Source organism: Carcharodon carcharias, chromosome 18 (assembly GCF_017639515.1).
Source record: "Carcharodon carcharias isolate sCarCar2 chromosome 18, sCarCar2.pri, whole genome shotgun sequence".
NCBI classification, from domain to species: domain Eukaryota; kingdom Metazoa; phylum Chordata; class Chondrichthyes; order Lamniformes; family Lamnidae; genus Carcharodon; species Carcharodon carcharias.
The window spans coordinates 19255998-19278296 of NC_054484.1; the positions used below are offsets into that span (position 1 = coordinate 19255998).

Consider the following 22299-nt stretch of genomic DNA (forward strand, 5'->3'; position numbering starts at 1 on the left):
AGAATGTCTCTGCCTATGGCTCCTTGTTCTGATGAGCAGTGTTCATGTCACTCAGATGTGAAACCTTAGTTCCTGCACAAGATGAAGACAGGTGTCTCAGTCCAGGGCCTCTTCCCTGTGCAGCGTGTGACTTTCAAACCAGACTGGCAGCCCAAATTAACACTCACTGGACACATTAGTGATGCCTGCACCTCGACAGTGCTTGTCATTGTTGCCAGAATGTCACGAGCAGGTGTCACAGAGTTCCGGTATTCTCCCCGTGTGCTCTCCGCACCTTTAAGGTGAGGTTGGCCCCCATCTCTTCAGCATCTGTGACCAGTGGCGCTGTGCTCATGAAGGGGACAGGTGCTGAAGACTGACAAAGGATCAGGTGCATTTAAAGTTTCACAGCTGAGTCTCCTTGATATGACCCGAATACAGAGCACAAGCGAGCTGCCCTCAGCCAGACAGGAGCCAGGCATTCACAGAGGCTATGTGAAGATCCATGGAGTGTCCTCACTGCATGTTGTCATCATCCTCCTGGAATCTAGTGATTCTGCTGCATCTCTGTGACGTGAGCCTGAGCACTGAGTGTATGTCACAGGAGTCAAAATCTCACAGATGCAAGGTGAGGATGTCAGTACTGCCTTCGCTGTATCTCATCATCATCATCCAGGAATCTCACAGCTGTAAAGGGCTCCCGAGTGTGGCTGCCTCGTCTGGCAGTGCGATGTCCTCTTCGCTGGCATCCTTTCAAGGACCTCATCACCTTCAGCTCCTTTGACATCCTCCTCATTGCAGCATACATGCAGTTCCTCCATCTCCTCCTCAGTTAGGTCCTCCCTCTGCTGCAGTGCCAGATTGTGGAGCAAACAGCAAGTGACAATGATGCGTGACACCCTCTGGGGACTGTATTGCAGGGCTCCACCGGATCTGTCGAGGAACTGGAAACTCACTTTCAAAATGCCGATTGTTTGCTCCACCTCGATATACCGTCGCTCTGCAGCAGCCTGAGGCTGCCGCTTGGGCGTCATAAGCCACGTCCTCTGTGGGTGGCCCTTGTCCTCGAGGAGCCAATCCCGCAGCCTCTGGGGACCCTGGAAGATGTCAGGAATCTGCTAAGGATGTTAGGTGTCATGGACGGTCCCTGGGAATTGAGCATAGACCTGCAGGATGTGTTTGCGATGGTCACACACCAACTGAACATTCAGTGAGTGGAAGCCCTTCAGGTTGACGTAGTTGAATGCTTGTTGCCATGGAGATCTAAGTGCCACATGAGTGTAGTCAATAGCACCCTGGAAAACGTGGGATCTACATTAATCCCAGCGCTTTTGCGTCCTGGCTTTCCTGATCCTAGGTGAAATGCACAGAGTTCTATGCCTTCACAAAGATGGCATCTGTGACCTCTTGGATGCACTTATGTGTGGAGGCTTAAAAGACCCTGTACAGGTCACCTGTGAAGCCCCGGAAGGTGTCAAAATTGAGCACTGCAGTCACTTTCATAGCTATTGGCATTGGATGCCCTCCATGTCCCCATGGCGCCAAAACCTGCAGCAAATGGCATATGTGACCAACCAGTTCTTTAGGCATGCACAGTACTTTGGCGACACTGGTTCTCAGTCATCTGCAGGAATGACAAATGCCATCTATAGACCCTGAGACTAACAAAATGCCTACAAGTGACAGCTCTCTGTGGATCTTCAGCTGCAAGTGCAGCAGGCCCTGCCACCCCTTCATCTTGAGGGAGGTTCTCCTCACTTTGTGGAGCCAGGTACCTTTGCCACTCTCTTCTTCTTCTTCTCTGGTCTCTGTGAGCCACGCGATATACTGCTATATCACCAGGCTCCATGATCCTGATGTTCTCCTGCAGGGTCAAAGAGAGCGACACATGGTTTAGCACAGGTGTCCTAAGAACATCTCTTGATTAAGTCTGAAGGCCCCTTCATGCATGCAGGAGAGCGCTGAGCACCACTTGAGTGGCCAGTGTGTAGAGCACTCATTGGCTGTCAGAAACCCCACCCACTTCCACTTGACCGATTGGCAGCAGCTTCAGCCACTGGACTGTACGTTGTGCTCTCAGCTCAGGCGCAGGCATTCTCCTAACCCAGACGGTAGGGCCTCGCTGTAAGCTTGAACCATAACCGATACTGGCCCAAACCTAAAATAGACATTGCAAGGGGTTGTGAACACCTCCATCTGTCAAAGCGCCATGACCACCTTTCGCAAGGGGATTCTACAACTTGCCCAGTCGGCCAATTGCTCTGCTGCCCCCTAAAATGCACATAAATTTGCAGTCTGCACCCACGGGGTGAAAAGTTCTGGAGCATTTGGCGGCACTTCCATGCTTTTGCGTTGCTTGAGTGGGCAGAAAATCTTCAGGAGCCCGACTCCAAGCGTGTCAATGGAGCTGCTGCTGAACGGTCTCAGCTGTGGAAGAATGCTCACTTTTGACAAGCTCTGCCAAGTGCGAGACCGCTTCCCCCAACCCCCTCCCTACCACTCCTTGGCGTGTGCTTGAGTATTTCCTTCAGTCTGTCTGTGCTGCCTTGCCCCCAGCCCCCTTCCCCCTCCCGGTCTGACCCGCACTGGAGTCCCTGACCTGGCACCGCACTGTAAAGCCAGCCGGGAAAAAGCGACTTGCCTGTGCCCCCTGTGATGGTCACGAGTGCTGCGCAAGCTTGTGTGCACTCACCTCCAAGATCCCCTCAAAGTTCAGCTCGCCAGGTGCATGCCTTGTAAAGGCAGCGGTGAAGCATTCTGAGGTCAGACTGATGTGGGATAAATTTGATGTGGGGGAATGATTCCGGTGAACAGGGCTTATAACTAGATGCAAATGTATTGAAATGACGTTCCCAATGTGTGGCAGCAAGAAACACCGCCTACCATCTCCGGGTGGAACACGCTCTGTACTGTCGCTCTGACAGCGTAAAACCGATTTATTTATCTTCTCACTATATTGTTGTCCCCCCCACCACCACCACCCCCCCACCCCCGCACTGCCCACCATGATGCCCGACGCCAACTGGGCCAGAAAATTCCAGCCAAGTGACTGCGGGAGGGGTTTCACTGGGTGGGAGTCAGAGGCTTGTGGCAACGCCTCGGCCAATCACAGTCAACATGCCAACCAATCAGCACCCTTTTCTCCAGCAGCATAAATTGTTGTGAGCATTTAAAATTTGGCATTCTTGTGTTTGTCCGGATGAGTGTGAGACAAAACGCTTCAGGAAAATGTCTCTTTTTTTTTCAACAATATTGAAATACTTAATTGTTAAGGGTTACCTTACCTCAACTGATGGCCTATGCCAGAGGAAAGGGTTCAGATCCTTGTCTTCATTTTCGTGTGGTTTGCAGTCAGTATCGCACTTCCCATCCTGCACTGCTTTCACCAGTCTGGGGTTCTGCTCCCCATACTCACCGGATGCGATCTCCATCACTATGGAAACAAGCATGATGTCTTAGCATGTGTAATCATCATAGCTCACGTGAGATAATTTGCAGCTACTGCAGCTGTTCGAGAGACAGCTGTGAAGCCTCTGTTGCCAGTAACCTAAATTTTATTTTCCAGAGGTTAACTTTTTGCTATTAATAATTTTAGTGAAAAAAAGCCATCATATGTACTGAGTGGGATTTTGTTTCCTAAATCTAGCTAAACTGCGTTTGCTGGGCTCCCTATCAATTGAGAGATCACCTTTAAAACTCCCTCCAGCATGTTCTTTATGAACACCTAGACAACGATAATTACAGCAATAAGAGGGGCAGAGCAGGGGCCGACCAAAATCTGCCAAATACCCTGATATGGCGGGGGCTGGAGAGCTGCTGCCAATCTTAGCATTAACATTTTTTGCTCTCTGTTTCCTGCCTGGCAGCACTGGGCAAATGGACAGTTTGGCTACTGGCCAGGAGGGATTAGAGGGGGAGAATGGCCATGATCGGATGGGAGAGGTCAGGACAGAAGCTGGAGTTTGCAGCTTGGGAGATGGGAGGCTGGGGACCGGCACTGAGGAAGGGATTGCAGATTGCAGGGTCTGGTGGGTAGGTTAGAGAATGAGGCTAGGGGTGGAAGGTTGGACAGTGGGGCTGTGTGAGCGGAGGTTAGAGATTGGAGCTGGTGCAGCGATTGGAAATTGGGGCAGGGTGGGAGTGTGGGGTTGGTCACTGGGGCTGTGTGAGGGGAGGTTAGAGATTGGGGCTGTGGGGGGGAGGCTGGAGATTGGGGCTGGGAGGGGAGATTGGAGATTCAGTCTGTGGGCGAGGTTAGAGATTTGTGTGGGGAGAAAAGTTAGGGATTGGGGCTGTGGGGTGAGGTTAGAGATCGGGGCTGTGGGGTGAGGTTAGAGATTGAGGCTGTGTGAGGCAAAGTTAGAGATTGAGGCTGTGGGGTGAGGTTAAAGATTGGGGCTGTGGGGGGAAGTTAGAGATTGGGTCTGTGGGGCAAGGGTTGGGAGGGTGGTGGGGAATGATGGGGGTTGGTTAAGAGAAAGGCTTACGAATCCAGATATGGCTCAGTATCTCAGAGTGAGAAGATTTTGGGTTCAAGTCTACTCCAGAGTCTTGGGCACAAGTTCAAGGCTGACACTCCAGTGCAGTCCTGGAGAGGACTACACTGTTGGAGGTGCCCTCTTGCAAATGAGATGTTCAACTGAGGCCTTATTGTCTGCCCTCTCCAGTAAAATATCCTAAGGCACTATTGTGAAGCAAGTCAGCATATTCTATGCACAACATCAGTTCATACCAAAGTCAGCAGGGTTGTGGTAGGTTGGACAGTGCAGGCCAATCTCCTTGAGATATGGGACAAGACCACAAACATTTCCACGGTAGATGCACTGCCCCTGACTTAGGACGTAGAGCTGAATAAAAATAAAAGGAGAATACCACATGAATAACAGTATTATCCACCATGTCAAGTCTCAAGTCAATAGGACTGATCATTACTCAGTTTGATATAAAAAGTATAGCCTCTTTTGTTCCACCTCACTCCAAGTATCTTAGAATCACAGAATCATAGGATGGTTACAATACAGGAGGCCATTCAGCTCATCTTGTCCATATCAGCTCTCTGCAAGAACAACTCACATAGTCCCATTGCCCAACCCTTCTCCTTAGCCCTGCAATTTTTGTCTCTTCAGATAATTATCTAATTCTCTTTTGAAGGCCATGATTGAATCTGCCTCCACCACAGTCTCATTCGAGATCCTAAACACTCACTGCACAAAAAACTTTGTCTCATGTTGCCATTGCTTCTTTTTCCAATCACCTTAAATTGGTGCTCTCTGTTCCTCGGTCCTTCCAACAACAGGAACAGTTTCTCCCTACTTACTCTTACCCAAACCCCTCATGAATTTCAATACCCCTATCAAATCTTCTCTCAGCCTTCTCTTCTCCATGGAGAAAAGCCCCAGCTTCTCCAACTTATCCACATAACTGAAGGAACACATCCCTGGGAACATTCTCATGAATCTTTTCTGCACCCTTTCTAATGCCTTCACAATCTTCCTAAAGTATGGTGCCCTGAACTGAATGCAATACTCCAGTTGAAGCTGAACCAGTGTTTTGCACAGATTCATCACAACTTCCTTACCTTTATGCTCAATGTCCCTTAAATATTGTGAGATCTTTGTTGGTTTTGTGGTTCATGAATCAACTACACTTCTCCACAAATTGACAGTTCCATATAATGTTGTTTTTAATGCTTCAGACACTGGTGCAGCAAGGCTATTCACAAGAGCTGGCTTCCACCTTAATCTAGCTCATTCTTCCTTGGTTCCTCAATCCAGTAGAGATCCTTCCTTCTTCCAGTTTTTCCTTACTTTCTATGACCTTGAGGTATTTTAAACCCAATCCCAGGATTGAATCTTGGATTTGCCTGATCTTCTCTCCTCCATTCTCCCGCTGGGGGTCCTGAAACTATGGACAGTTGGGCCTTCATTGAGCTTTCTCAATTATGGAGCAGCAGAAGCCAAATCGCAGTGATTTGTTGAGGAGTGTAATTTATTCTAACAAGGTATGAGACACTGAAACACAACACTGCTATAGAATTCAGCTGCCAAGTGTAGGTGCCACCTGCAATACCAGCATGAGTCCCCTGTTGCTGGCACCAGCATTGGCAGCAAATCAGGGAATGAAGCCAGGAACAGCATTTAAAGCAAAAGTACTGAGCTCATCAAGTTCACTCCTTGCTCTCCTGTAAGGAAAGATGACTAGTCAGCAAGTGGCATCTTCGGAGGCGAAGGGTCTTTTTTTCGTCACAAGCTTGTGTCAGGTGGCACCTGTCTCACACTGTCCCCTGGAAAGGATCCCAGTTCTCTTGCTGGTTTGCTCGCCTTTGGCAGGCAAGGCTGCCAGTAATATACATGGTCGTCCCCATTGCTTCAAAGGGCTTTGCAGACGCGTGTGTCACAAGGAGGATTATCACTGGTATCTAGAGTTAGCCCCGGGGCAGATGCGGCAAAGCAGTGTCTTGGGTTCCAACGGGACAATGCTGACTGAGGTGGCTTTGTTGTTTTCAGCCAAGACGAGCCATTGTCACGTAATGCCTGACAAGTGTGGGGGCAAAGTCATCGTCAAGTGAGATTACAAACTGGGATTGTTCTCCTTCAAGCAGCTAAGATTAAGGGGAAATTTAAATCAAGGTGTTCAAATTTACGATGGGTTTTGATAAAGCAGATGTTTCCAGCAGCAGAGGGATTGGTGACCAGGGGACACAGATTTGAGATGATAGCAAAAAAAAAAACACTAAGGAGGGATACAAAGAGGAATATTTTAATGCAGCAAACAGCACCAGAACACACTTCCTGAAGCTGATAAGTGGCAATCAATCAGTCACATAAAATGTTGGGGTAAGGTCGCTGGAATTTCTCTATCCAATAAAGGGAGGGAAAATACATTTCTTACCTTGTCAAACAGCTCAAAAAGTTTGGCACTGGGCTGGTGAATGGTGCAGATGACAGTTCTCCCACCCTGAGCCAAGGACTTCATCTGAGAAACTACCTGGAAGCAGGATGAACTGTCCAGGCCACTGCAAGCAAAAGAATGGATGATGAGATTAGACAAGTGAAAGGGTAAGTTCTGGATTATCGCTGTGAAAGAGCAGCATGCAGTGCCCCATGGTGACCAATCTCCGATACAGGCTTACATGCCACTCTTCTGGGGCTCCTGCCAAATCAGGGGTATGCTGAGCAAGTTTGCTTTGAGCCTGCCGATAAGGAATCCCATCTTTGCATCCATAGTTCCAAGCATTTCGTTGGTTACTCATTCCGCTACATTTAACCCTTAACTTTGTAAAAGAAAGAATTCAGCACTGTAGCACATCTCTCAGGAGGTCCTAAAGCACTCTGCATCCAAGTGAATTTGTTAATTGCTTTCCACAGCAGCCATTTTACACACTATAAAATCTCGCAGATAGCAATGAAATGAATAATCAGTTAACTGAATTATTTCAGTGAAGATGGTCAATGGGAAGAATATTTGCCCCTGCTAGAAACACCATTCAGCTTAAAGCGTTTCTTCACTGCAATGTCTAACAACTTCATGATAGTGTTTGGACCACAGCCTGGATTCTCAGTATCAGTGTTAATTCAACGGCTGCAAATTTCACAACCAGTTCAAAAATGCCAGATCACGCCTCCACCACAACACACTTTGTAGACTGTTCGAGCTCACCAGATGCCTGTGTTAAAAGTTAAGAGAAAAAGCAAAGGTACCTGGTAGGCTCATCAAAAAACATGACAGGAGGGTTGTTCACCAGCTCGAGGGCAATGGCAAGACGCTTGCGCTGGCCTCCAGAGAGACTGCCAGTCCGAGTGTTAGCACATTCCAGCAGATTGAGAGCCGTTAGAATCTCCTTCACCTAGCAAGAACAGATGTGAAATCACAAGAGGTCAGATCACAAGGTCAGCTGTTCACGTTACACATCTCCTCAGTGCCAGTTTTGAAATCAAGATCATATGGTGAGAATGGATCAGGAAAGGCAGTCTTAGCTGGACTAGATGGTACATGGAGAAGTTCCTGTTAATCGCTCTGTAATCTGTCGAGTAAAATAGTGCAGCCACTACACAGAATTACCTCAAATTACAGCTGATAAGCAGGCCATTTGGCCCAACAACTCTATACTAGTGTTTATGCACCACACAAGTCTCCCCCACCCATCTTAATCTAACCCCATCAGCATAATCTTCTATCCCTTTCTCCCTCGTGCTTATCCAGCTTCCACTTAAATGTATCTATGTTTTTCACCTCACATTAGCCATGTGGTAATGACATTCTAATCATTATAGTGCAAAGAAATTTCACCTGAACTCTCTAATTGTGATTATTTTATATCGATGGTCTCTAGTTTTGGGTTTTCCCAAATTAAAAGCAGCTTCGCTACGTCTACTTTATCAGATCTTTTCATAATCTATCAGGTCACCCCTCAGCTTTCGCCTTTCTAGAGAAGACAGCCCAGCTGGTTCAACCTTTCCTGAAAGGTAAACAACAAGTATGTTCAGAATGCAGCAAGATGCTTAACTGATTGGCGTTGAGTACTGCAGGGGTGAGTTATAATGGGCCGAATGTCCTTTCCACATCTTTGACCCTCTTCTTCTATTCTTTCACCATCGCAGTGAATCTGCTGCTCTGTTGGTAGGTTTGCGAAGCCTCTTTAGCACCGAAATAAAAAAAAAAGAAAAACAGTCCGAGAACCTGCCTCAAAACCTCAGACAGGACTCACCATTTCTTTTCGACCTTCGTCTTTCTCCTGGAGCTTCAGGTTAGCTGAGACCTGAAAGACAACAAATACAAAATTACATTAAGACTTAGGCAACATGTAAGATCATCATCAGCATTATCAGCAACTGTAAGGAGCCGTAACAGGCCAACAGACTGAAGCTATATTGTAGAGGGTGCAAACTCAACTCAACGTAAGACAGCTTTCAGGTGGGCCCTGGCACGGCTTCCCATTAGTCTGCTCAACTACATCAATCCACCTACCCGCGTCATTGCAAAAGTGGCAGTGTAACTGCAATCTTAGAATCAATATATCGTAAAGCAAGAGATGAAAAGAATGAGATTCAACAATAACTTGCGATTGTATAGAGCCTTCAAGGTGGAAAAATGTCCCATGGCTGCCTGAAGGAAAATCAGTATTGCAGCAGGGCAGTGAGACAGGCTTCACATATACATATGGCCCAACACTTGCTTCAGGCAGAGGCACTTGTGGTCCGCTCTTCCTGCCACATTTTAGGGCGTTAGGAGACCAGGTAACACCTGAACAATGGGCATTATGCAGTCTAATTTTAGCCCCCAAGAAATTATATCCTCTGGTGGGAGAATGCAGAACATGGAGGCATCTTCTTAAAGTTGGGAATTTCAGGATTGAAATCAGGAAGAAGTTGCTCCCTAAAGGTTATGGATGCTGGGGACAATTGAAATTGTCAAGACTGATACGGATAGAGCGTTGGAGCGACCACACCTGGGGTATTTTGTACAGCTTTGGTCTCCTTACCTTAGGAAGGATAAACTGGCCATGGAGGGTGTGCAATGAAGGTTCACCAGACTGATCTCTTGGATGTCAGGATTGTCCGATGAGGAGAGATTGAGGAGACTGGGCCCATATTCTCTACAGTTTAAAGGAATGAGATGCGATCTCATTGAAGCATAAGAAGTTCTTACACAGCTCAATAGGTTACGATGCAGGGAGGATTTTTCCCCTGGCTGGGAGGGGTCAAGAACCTGGGGACACAATCTCAGGATAAGAAGTAGGCCATTTAGGATTGAGGTGAGGAGGAATTTCTTCACTCAGAGGGTGGTATATCTTTGGAATTGTCTATAAAGGCTGTGGAAGCTTAGCCGTTGAGTATGTTTAAGACAGAAGTCAATAGATTTCTAGAATTTCAAGGCATCAAAGGATATGGGGATTATGCGGCAAAACGGCATTGAAGTAGATCAACCAAGATCAAATTGAATTGTGGTGCAGGCTCAAGGTGCCAAATGGCCTACTCCTGCGCCTATTTCCTATGTTTGTTCCTAAGTTTTTCTGTAAAGATGTTGAAGGATATGAAACAAAAGGGATACAAATGGAGTTGAGATTCAGGTCAACCGTGATTTAACTGACTATATAGCGCCTTTAACATAATAAAGCATCCCAAGGCACTTTGTGGGTGCATTATCAAACAAAATGTAAAACATGATATACGAGATATCCATAAAATTGAATAATGGCACTCATATCCCATGAACGAATAAGAAAAAACTTTTGGCTGGATTTATGCCAAGGGCGGGCTCCCTGAACCCCAGTATAAATTTCGGGGCTGAGCCCACTTCCGCTGTGCCAGCTCACCCTGCTCTCATTTTTCAGGCAATGGTCCTTTACTGAGTGTGAGGTGGGACTTCCATCCACCTCCAGGAGGATGTCCCACCTCATAGAGCTGTCAGCCAATCCCGAGGCCAGGGCCTTTACATCCAGGCAGCACCAAGCAGGAGCGGTGACCACTGACAGTACTGCAGGCAGGCCAAAGCGGTGTTCAGCAATGCACCTGGACCTTCCAGTGAGTCCGAGGTTTCGCTGGAGCCTGGCCGAAATTCCCCAGCGAGCTGAGGGGCTGGGGGGGGTGGGGGGGTTGGGTTTGGGGTGCATGTCGGACAGGGCAGGTGGGGTGGATTGTCATGAAGCTATTAATGTATGTAATATTGGAAAATGTTTTTCTTTTAAAATAGAGGTTTAGACTCTGGGTGTGTCTTAATTGGATGAAAGCCAGCTAGTCTCTGGGTGCTCTGATGTGTACTAGTTTTGATATGTAAGAAAGATAGCGTGCATTTGCAGTTTTTGAACAGAGCATTCAAGAAGTAAGGTAAAAACTGACACCTATGTAGCAGCTACCAAGCAATATGTTTATATTACTAATAAAATTGGTACTATGAAAGGGGTTTCATTGTTAAAAGATGAATTTCAAAGAGGCTGGTGAGGCAATAAGAATTTGAATTCAATCAGTGGCGCTAGGTATAACTTCAGGGGAAGAATTTTTCAAGTTGGCTAGCAGGGACGGGCCCACTCACCAGCACATAAACTGACGCACAGTGATTTTGAGGGGAACTCCTGGCATCACCACGCTGGATTTAAATTTTCAGGAAGGCGGGAGCATAGCAAAGTCTGCTGCGTGCCTGCTGACCTGTCAATGGCCAATTGAGGCCATTGACAAGGCCAGTTAAGTAATTAAAGAACCTTAAGGTTGGTGGACAGGCCGGGAGCCCCGACAGGAACTAGAAGAAACATGAAACCTCATCCACGGGCGGGATGAGGATTCATGTCAGCTTTAAAAAATTTTAATAAAGATTTTGTAACATTGTCAGATGAGGGGACATGTAAAGGAAATTTTATTTTTCTATTTTTGTCTTTTTTACATGTACAGCCCATCTCCCTGAGGCTGCAATTAGCCTCAGAGAGATAAGTACACTCTCGATTTGGGATTCTCTCCTGCCCGCACAGGGAGCGCACAGTGCTTTTGTGCGGACAGCACGCTGGGTGGGCCTTAACTGGCCCGCCCACATAAAATGGCGCCGCCCCTCCAATCGGGGGCACCGATTGGAAGCGCCAATCGGAAGCACTCCCGTACGCGCCCGCCCATCAACTTCCCCCACAATGAGGGAGGTGGGTAATTCAGCCCCAGCAGTTTTGTGTGTGCAGGGCAGAGGCAATGAGATCAGAAGTAACTGTGAGCTTCCAACTCTCTCCACAGGAACCAAAGTGAAAGGATCTTATTTTCAATTTGTAAGATGAAAAATGCTTTGCCTGGTGTTTGGTTAAGTCTATGGGTTGATGTTGCCTTAATGGAGATTAGTTTGGGAATTTGTTAAAAATTATGATAGGAGTAATTTGTAGCCTTGTGATTATATATTTTTTAACCTGTGCAAATTAATAAAATGTTTCCTTTAGTTTATGTAAAACCTCAAGAACTGATAGTCTGATTCCTGAATTTAGAGTTGCATCTCAAACATAACATTTAAAATTAAGGTTATGACAGCTGTTTAAAGTTTCCCTTTGGGATTTTTAAATAACTCTGCGTTACCAACTGCATAGGTCATAACAGGATGGACGTGGGGAGGCAAAACTGTGGGAGAGGAGCCCCAAACTGACACAGGGGGCCTGGGAAGGAGGCACCCCCCCCACCCTCACTTTCACTGACCAGCCCACAGGGTTCAACATGCCAAGCTACATGTTGGGCACAAGCCTCTCCCACTGCCCATTATATCGGAGTTGTGACAGGATGGGGCCCTTAAGCTGGCATTAGTTGCTCACTTAAGGGTCTCAATGGACCATGAGTGGGTGACCCGCCTGATGCCTTCCCCACTGCCCATAAAGCCGTGGCGGGGTGGGTGAACCAGCAACAGATATGCTGCCGATTGCATGGCACCCAAATTTATAGGTCTACCCGCCTGTGTTCCCACCTGTGGGTGGTCCATAAAATTCAGCCCTTATAACAGGTAACCAAAGAAGGGGAAAGAGAGTTAGAGAAGCAAAAACATTTAGTGGAGAATTCTAGAGCTTAGGGCCTAAGCAATTGGAGGCGTGGCCTCGAATGTTGGAATGAACAGAACTGGGCATATGCAAATCGCCAAGTTAGGAAGAACACAGAGGTATCAGAGGGTTGTTAAAGGTAGAAAGGGGTGACACCAGGGAGGAATTTGAAAATAGGTCACATCTAGAACAGGATTGAGGGGCTGAATGGCCTACTCCTGTTCCTATGTTCTGAAGTGCAGCTTTCAGCCTAGGGAGCACCTGCACTACAGGTAGAATAAGCACTTTTAGCCTCATTTCCTCATTTGTGTATCTCAATTAAAACAAAAGTACATTCAACAGGCTCTGTGAAAACATTCAATAATTACAATTCCTAATTAGTGCAGAGTAAAGAAGTAAAGCCTAGGGGAGCGCAGAGATACAATTTGACATTGGGGGAGGCTAAATAATGTGCCTCATTCTTACTCTCCTCTGCTCCAAGATGTAACCTGTTTTCAACTCCATCCATGGGGTCACCTCTGCCAAATTCTAATTTCCTCCAGCCTACAGAGTTATCCTCTGATTTCTCTGTGCGTCTCCAATTCTGGCCATTTGCACATCCCCAATTTTCATCACTCATCATTGACAGCCATGCTAACAGTCGCCAAATCTCTAAGCATGGAATTTCCCCACTAAATCTCTTTGCCTCTTTGTCTGTCTCTCTCTCTCTCCTTGTAGTAATTATGGATTTGTTTAGTGTTACGTACCTTTAAGAATAATTGTTAAGGAAGATCACATGATTTATAGTAACCGATAGGAACAGTTAATAAATTTAACATTTCCACCCAAGAGGTGTCTGCAGATCAACTCTGTCTATAGTACCAACTCGGTCACCACTCACAACAAATAGGCAATGAGGATCCACAGGATCCAACACTCTTCCTTTAAGATGTTCCTCAAAGACCAAGCTTTAGTCATTAGTCCTAATATTTCATATGACTCGGCATCAAATTTGGTCCGACACTGCACGCACAAAGTGCCTTGAGATAGTTTATGTAGTGCTTTTAACGCAATTTATGTAATTTATTTGTTTTGTTCCTGTACAGAACCACATCACAGACCTACCATCATTGCCTCCTGGACAGTGAGGTGAGGGAGCAGCATGTCATCCTGCATGATGTAACATGATACTTTCCGGAAGGATCGAAGGTCGCGAGGGTGTCCATTGATCAGGAGCTCGCCTTTCATTCCAGTTTCTCTGCATTAGCCGCAAAAACAAGGTAGATCAGCAAAAAGAGTAACCACTGAACAGATCATTTGCAATAAATATCTTTTCTCACAGGGCCTTCAATCTCATCAAAATGAGGAAAGTCAGTTCCGGGAACAATGTTCTTTTACTTTTTCATCCGGGGCCAGGGACAGCAGTGACTAAATGCAGAATAAAGCTCTCTCAACTTCCCTCTAATAAGCACCTGAGTTCTTAATATCACCCCAAAAAATAACTCCTCCCCTGTCAAACGCTAGGGTTGTCAAACCTCCAGGATTGACCAGTCTTTTCTGGGAATTAAGGACGAATCTCCTGGACACGGCTGTGAACAAGGCCAGGAGAAAAATCAAAGGAGCCTTAAAAAGAACATTTCAAGACTTTTGTTTATCAGCTCTAAAAATATGGGAGATGGCAGAAAGGCTGTTCGACTGACAGCCAAGTACTATCCAATCGGGGCAACAAAGTGTCCATTCACTTCCAACTGATCACGGCACATGGAGGGATGGGCGTGTTGTGTGCTGAAGCATGATATGCCAATGGTGTGAGTGTCAGGGAGGGTGATTGAAGAAGCAAGGTCACATTATGAAACCTCCTGGAAAATATCCAACTAGAGTTGGCAACTCTACCATCTACACCAACCTAACTTCGCCATTTCCTACACCAGACATCGTTGTACCCTCTCTGAAATTGGTAACCACTCCCAGGAGCTGGACAAGTGTTGCAAACCCCATTTCATGTTACAACCTTCCTGGAGTCAGGAGGCCTTCACCCCAGAGGTGAAAGGCCAGTGGAAGGGTTCGGTGCACCATTCGACAACTCAACATAACACATCTACTAACCAGTAGCATGGGTCCATCTATAGTCAAATGTAGTTTGTAAGTCACACCTCCTTAAATGTTTTATCTATCCTCTCATAAATAAAGGGATATTTTGTGTTGGCCCAATTGGAAGGCAAATTGAGCCAGAGTCATCCACTATAAAAAAAAATCATGCGTACAAGCTTTCTCTTCAGATCCGCATACTTTTTACACTGATAGCATTTTTAATGCACTTTAATAAAAGCCATGGCCCGTGCATTAATATGACGGCATCACCAGCACCCTCAACCATCTCCAGGCCTTTGTCCACTTTCTCCCTCTTTTGAAATTTCTGCTTACTTCCCACTGTGCAGCCTATACAGGTGCTGACAGTTCTCAGCCAAGTGGCTATTCCTGATTCGTGAACCCAGAGAGTGAAGGCTGGCAAATTACTCTGGGGCATCACTGTCTATTCAAAAAGCATACACTTTCTGACAGGGTAACTGGATAGTCATCAGAATACAGGTTTTAAGTGTGTTGAATATTTTAAGGGAAATATGGTAGTTGTAGCATTGAGATAGTTGCTGGGCTTCACATCAGTTGGCCTAATTTCTTCTTACCTGTAACCTGCCAGAATATTCATGAGCGTTGACTTCCCAGCTCCCGAAGGACCCAAGATAGCTATGAGCTCTCCACTGCTAAATTTGCCTGAGATGCCCTTCAGTAAAGTCTTGTAACCTATTGAGGCAAAAATATATGGAACAGGAATGTTAATGTACTTCAATACTTTAAAAACATTGGTTGATTTGTTTGTTATCAAAGTGACAGACATCAGTCCTGGTGAATGGAACACTTTTCTACGATTGATACAGGATTTTGCCCTGTGGGTTGGGACCCCGATGTTAGGGTCAAATGGGAGTCACAACCTCACACCCCCAGCAGTGATTTTCAGTGAATTGACCAATTAGTGGCCAGCAGGCCAGTTCGCTGTTCAGTCAGGGGTCAAAGCTGGAGAGCTAAGAGGAGGCCCACCAACTCAGAAGAAGCAGCAATGCAGGTAAGAGGAAGAAAGAGATAGAATACCTCCATTCTGAGGCACCCTCTCTCTAACCTTTTAAACTTTTAAATTTAAAAGTGCCTTCAGTAGTCTTGCCAGTGTTGTGGGGGGAGGAAACCCTTCTACAGAGTAGCCTGTGGCCACAGCTGTGGGTAGGTAGGTGGGAAAGCCCTTTAAGTCTGCCTAGAATGCTTCCACCACCACCCCCCCCACCATGGTCTACAACTGGGAGGCTGCTTACAGGCAGCTAGCCGAGACCTTGATGTCTCAGGGGTCTGCGGGCTGACTGGAAAATTGCAACAGGTCTCGATTAGGCCTTTCAATATCCTTAAACGGTTGCCTGACCTTTGCAGGTGGGTAGCCCTGCAAATTCCAATCCCACCCCCGAGAAAATAATCTGCGCCTGCCCAGCTGCATGCTCATCTTCATATGGGATTGAAAATCCTGTCCCCAGTACCTGTCTCAAGCATTTCCAAATCAGGTAGAACAGTGGTCAACTGCAAAGTACAAACATACAAAATTGGCAGGTACGAACAGACCAGGTGGTCTATTGAATCTGCTCCGCACCCATGATGCCTGGCACATCCTGATTGGGCTCTTTCAAGTTACACTTCCTGCAGCACTGTCTCCTGGGACAGACAAAACAGCAGATAAAATTCCATGACATTTATAGTGGAAAATATCTGGAAAATCTCCTATCCCCCATCAAGCTTTCAAAAAGTAAATCTCCCCCTTCCCTCCACCAATGGAGGGTAAGGATATGCTTTATGTAGCAAAGTTATAAAATTATTCCAATACTGCTGATGATGGAAATCTGAAATAAAAACACTCAGCAAGTCTGGCAGCACGCGTGAAAAGAGAAACAGAATTAATGGCCTGGAGTTTCACAGAGCCAGGATAAGAAATGACAGGTTCCTGTTGGGTTCTGATTCCGAATTGATCAGAGAGCTAGAGCTGTCAGTCAAGCAATGTTTCCTCTAGGGCTCAGGTATTTTAGTGCTCTAATGAATGTCTGGGCTCTCAGGCTCTGGTGTGCTAATCTCTGCTGCCAATTTAAAAATGTTTGTTTACACAAGATTAAGAGGTTTCAAGATTCAGCTATTGAAACTTTAAAAGGTCTAGCTGTTTGAAATTTTTATTGCCCTGTAGTAAAAAGGATTTTTTTTTAAAGAAAGTGGAAAATTATCATTGACTTTTTAAAAAGCTTTCTTCTACACAACCTACTGTCCCAGAGCACCGAGGTGAGCCTTTTAAACAGTCCGTCTCCACAATCCGCAGCCCCCAGTGGCTGTCTCCGACCTCTCTCCCAGGTTGGCTGGCCAGAATGCAGCCCACACCCCAGCAATGAGCCTTTGCGGATATTTTCTCCCAAGGTAGGCAGGCTGAGCCCGAGATTTTCTTGACTTCCACAACCTGCCTCAAAGATGAAAAGCCAGGCCAATGACCTTTCCTCAAAACTAATAGACCTTGCAGATCTTAAACTTATTCCTCTTTAAGCGGATCATCATTTCATAACACAATCAAAAGCCGAAGAAGGAAGACTTGCATGTACATGGCACTTTTTACAACTCAGGAGACCCCAAAGTGCTTTACGGCCAATTAAATACTTCTGAATGTCGCCACTTCCTAATGTAGAACGCTCAGCAGCCATTTCATGCATAGCAAGGTCCCACAAACAGAAATAAAATAAAGACAAGGTAAACCGCTTTAGTGATGTTGGTTGAGGAATAAATACTGGTCAGGGCACTGGGTAGAGCTTGCTCACCTTTGAAATAGTGCTATGCAATTTTTTTACATCCATTTGAGGGAGCATACAGAGCCTCAATTTCATGTCTCATGAAAGTAGACAGCTCTGACAGTGCAGCACTCCCTCAATACTGCACTGGGTTATTCAATATCAGGGGTAAGGCTTGAGCCCACAATCAAATTCAGAGGCAAGAGTACCATCCACTGAGCCATGGGTTGCACCAGGTTAATGCTTACATGAAAGTAGCTGACAGGGAAATGTCGTACAAATGCATCATGTGTTTGACCAATAGAATCAGCAGCAATTTGCAGGTTGTACCGCCAACAGCACACGCTCAGAATCCAACCTCCATATTTAAAAAAGGACCCCACTGGGTGCCCTTGCTGCTGCTGAGAAGAGGCAAGTTAAAATAGAAAACTGCAGCAGGTGACTGTGTAAATTTCCAAGCTGATTTTAATCCCTTGCCCGCCTGGTTTCTGCTGGGAATGCTAAGCTGAAATCGCCCTGCAAGTGCGTGCAGCCCATCCAAACAACATGTCTTCCGGCCCACCACCCACCCCGCCCTCCTCAACCCCCTAAAAGTCAAGATCGGATGTCTGCTGTACAGGATTTATGCGAACAAAGCTGTGTTTGTAGGTGTCAGCCATGGCTGAATTGGTAGCACTCTTGCCTTTAAATCAAGAAAGCTGTAGATTCAAGACCCATGTCTAGAAATTTGAGCACATACTCTAGGCTGATGCTCCAGTGCAGTACTGGGGCAGGCTGCATTGCTGGAGATACTGGGTCGAATCGTCCCAGATTTGCACTAAATGCGGTAGCGGGCAGGTAAAACGATGTTTTACCTGCCAGCCGCAAAAGTGGCTCCTGACGCTGTATCATCCCAAACCTGCCGTGTTAACTGTGCATTCCCGGGAAACATGCTGTTCCCATGGCGGGCAGGGTCACTGCTTCATCAAGCCAGGCGCCACAGCTGTGTGCACAACTCTCAGTGCTTCCAGGCCAGGTCTGCTGCAAATAAGATATGGCCCCAAAAGGCAAGGAGACTGCAGCCCCCAGGTTTACTGACGCATCCCTCGAGCGCCTTTTGGACATCATGGAGGCCCACCGTGATGTCCTCCACCCCTGTTCTGGACAGACAGTTAAATTACCATTCCGGCCTGGTAGGTGGTGTCAGTGGTGGTCAGTGCCAATGCTGCACAGAAGGGGTTGGCCATCCAATGCAGATAGAGGATGAATGATCTCATCCGTGCAGCCAGGGTAAGGCAACCATCTCATCTCTCCAAACTCACACACTCAAGCTCTTCACACATTCACTGGCATCTCACTCACTGCCAGCTCAAGGGACATCACCACTCATTCTTTCACCCACACCCTCACATCTCCATCCGGCCTCATCTCCTCTGGAGACTGCCTCCTCAGCCCTCACCATCTTGAGGCCACTTGCACAGATCAACATGTGCCCCCACACAAATCCTGGGATACCCTCCCTCCCCAGTACAGCCCTCACCCTGCAGCCTCTTCCCTTGCCTAAGGCCACTTCTCCCACTTCCCCAAGCAAGCCTTAGCCTTACAAGCTACTCCTGCCTTATGGCTGGCCTGGTGGATAGGGACCTGCGCGTGAGTCCCCCTAAAAGTGATATGGTGCTGCCTGTGAAGCCTGGTGCTGATGACTGTGAGTGCTGCCTGAAGCAAGATAAGCAAACAAACCTCGAGGTCCCGAGTGAAGTGCAGCTTGCCAGGTGCATGTCACCTATGTGCAGTGGTGAAACATGTAGGCACGGTCCAGCAGGCAGGGATGAGTCTGGCAGGCTGGCCTTATAATGATATGCAGATGTATTACAAGGAGGTTCCAGACGCCCGAAGGTGGGAAATGCGGCTGGCCATCAACGGGCTGAGCGGACGATCGCAAACTGGTCTCACGGCGCCATGAAACCGATTTTTGTCCACTCAGGCCAGCGGGCACGGGCGATTCCACCCACTGTCTTTCAAAAGAGATCTTAAATCGATGCCCTGTTTGCCCTTTCAGGTGGACATAACAGATCTCATGACACTATCTGAAGAGAGGCAGGGGAGATGTCCCTATTATCCCTCAGCCAACACCTATAAACAGATTATTACATTACTGTTTGCGGGATCTTGCTATGTGTAACTTGACTCCCACATTTCCTGTGTTACAAGAGTGACTGCGCTTCAAAAGTACTTGATTTGCTGTAAATGCTTTGGGATGTGCTGAGGTCATGCCTGATGACCTATACAAATAAAAGCCTTTTATTGTAACCCAAGTCTCAATGGCAGGTCAGTACTCATCAATAATATCTCCTGACTGCCAGAATACCACAGCACCTTTGAAATTCCTCACAATGAAGTTTCCATGTGGAGATGCAAGGGGAAAGATAAAGCCAAGGTTCTCCTAGGGCAAAGTAAATGGAAGACCATTTGGTGCTAGAGGAAGAGTCTGAGGAACATGAAGGAGCTACAAACACAATTTTGGCAATCTCGTGGGAAATGATAAAAGACTGTCTTATGGGAATGATAATAAACAATGCCATAAACTCCTTCAGCAGCCAGAGATGCACAACTGTTTATATACTGGTATACTAAGCTATAGATTATACTGAAAAAATCCAATTAAGCCATAACATCCTTTAATCTCTAGGCTTCAATCAGGCAGCTACAGGTTTATTACAGTTCATTGACCTGGTTGTTTCCAGCCTGTGTGCTAACTTGTTCACACTGCACAGTATAGAGGAATAATCCAGTGACTCACACAGTTTACCCAGCGAGTTTTTGCACCATGTCATTCAAGAAAGTCCCAGATTTGAGCCTCAGTTTGTGTAGGGTGGCTGATTGCAGTGAGAGTGAAGGCACAAATAAACAAGAGCTTCAGCTTGCCTCAGATATGGAAGAGAAAGTAGTCTAGAGTTCTCCCCCTCAGGCTGGAAGGGTAAAGGTATAGAGATTAACTGAAGAAATTGGGCTCTGCTGTGATGCCCCCCCCTTAGGAAAATAGCTGACCAATCACGGTTAAGACTCGCAACTACTTGGGGGAAGATCAGCATCCATAGCATGGTGCACCAGCGAGGAATCAACACCCCCCTCCCCACCCCCCCCACCCCCACCACCCCCCCACCAGCCCCCGGGGAATAACTGGTGGAAAAGAACTGCAAAGGGATGAAGAAAATGGACTGTGAACTTCAACTGATATTATTGGGTATTTCTGGAGGAATCCTTGTTCTATTTCATGTCTTAGTTATTTCTTCATGCTCCAGCACACATCCTGCTCTACCTCCTTCCTGTCACAGTGATGCATGTATTTACTGGGAGCAATGCCACGGGACATCTGTTAATAATTATATATTGTTTCCCAGTGAATGTCTGCGCTGCAGTGTGCAGGTCGTTAATGCATGGCAATGAAACACCTTCCATTTCAGGCACCACGGGCTGGACTTTCCTTCCAGAACCAGGAAACAGGGATGGGCCTGTTTCCATGTCCCAAACCCATGCTCAGCCCCAACCCAACCACCCCTCTCCCCGCACCCCTGAGGGAGTAGTCACTTAATGTCCTTTTCACCTTGGAGGGGCCTTTAATTGGCCTGTAGGCAGGTTCCCCATCCAATTAAGGCAGGTCAGGTAGGCTGTCAAAGATGGAGGGCCAATCAGAGGCCTTCCAGCTTGAGATGGGCAGCAGGCTGCAATGGTGGGTAAGAGACAGAGAGAGGTGCTTCAAAGTGGCATCACGCTCTCACCATCTTTTATATGTTTTCAATTAAAAAATAGATCCAGAAGCCAGGCCACCACTGTGGTGGGAGGAGTCACTCTACAGAGCGGCCTGTGCCTGCTCTTGTACCCAGGCAGGCATGGAGGATTTCTAGGCCCGGGTGATGCTCTGGCCCTGGCAGAATGCTACAAGTTGCCCAACATCCAGGCACCTAAACTGGCCCTCGCCTAAGCGGGAAACTGGAGGCCAACTGGAAAAATCCAATCAACCCCTTTTAATTGGACTTAATTAGATTCTTAACGAACATCATCGGCTGCCCCTCCCAGGGGCCGGAAGTCCAGCTCCTGCTGTCACCATCAAGCACTCACGGGTCAGGCTCAGCAGAGTCTGATTCAAAAGTTAAATTTCCCTCTACTCTGTCACAATAAAATGCACTGAATTCCCAACCTCACATCAGCAAACTTTGCTGCACCAGCCACACCTTTCCAAATCTCACAGCATCATCTATATAACCTCTATGTGAAATTGCCATTTTAATACCTAGTTTGTTGTGCACTTACATCCACTGGAAAATAGACTGATTCACGCTCACTGAAGTCAGTTTTAACCTGGGGGCAGGGATTAGAAGGTGTGGTCACCTGGCTTGTGAGGCCGTGAAGATGTTGACCTCAGGCCTCATTTGAACTCCCAACCACCTAGCACCACCAGCAACAGCATGCACCCGCCCACACCCCCCGCGTCCCCACCCACCTCCCCACCCCTGCCCCAACCCTGACTCCTGTCTGATTCTGTCGGGAAACAGGTCACATGTCAGCATGGGAAAATGGGAAGTTATGGAGGGCCAGGCTTCTGCAGGGAACCCACAGAAACGCTTCACCTGACTAGGTGAGTAAGAACAATCACAGCTGAAGAGGTAGCGAGTGGGTGGGGGTCAGTGAGGGACCGGGAGAAGGTGAGATGTCATGGTCAGACCCATGAGGGTTTTCAAAATACGCAAGTTAAAATTGCACCATCGACCCACAGCATCAAGATTTAGACTGGACGCCGGCCTGCCTGTAGATCAAAGCCTCAGCTGACTTCAGTCGCTCTATCCTCAGGTGACTATGCATTAGCAGAATCGCTAAACTCTGGAATTCCTTCCCTAAGCCTCTCTGCGTCTCTACCTCTCTCTCCTCCTTTGACACACTCCTTAAAAACTTATACCATTGACCAAGATTTTAGTCACCTGCCTAATATGTCTCTATATGGATTGGTGACAAATGTTG

At 47.0% G+C, this 22299-nt stretch overlaps 1 protein-coding gene across 1 annotated transcript in view; it reads right to left on the reverse strand.

Moving 5' to 3' along the window:
* Positions 1 to 22299, reverse strand: part of LOC121290675 (ATP-binding cassette sub-family G member 1) — a 67620-nt gene that overhangs the window by 31706 nt on the left and 13615 nt on the right. The window contains exons 3-9 of the mRNA XM_041211433.1: positions 15133 to 15250; positions 13574 to 13706; positions 8687 to 8737; positions 7680 to 7825; positions 6871 to 6994; positions 4712 to 4826; positions 3264 to 3412 (exon numbers count right to left, since the gene is read on the reverse strand). Coding sequence (XP_041067367.1) covers positions 3264 to 3412; positions 4712 to 4826; positions 6871 to 6994; positions 7680 to 7825; positions 8687 to 8737; positions 13574 to 13706; positions 15133 to 15250 — 836 coding nt within the window. The remainder of the gene's footprint in view (positions 1 to 3263; positions 3413 to 4711; positions 4827 to 6870; positions 6995 to 7679; positions 7826 to 8686; positions 8738 to 13573; positions 13707 to 15132; positions 15251 to 22299) is intronic.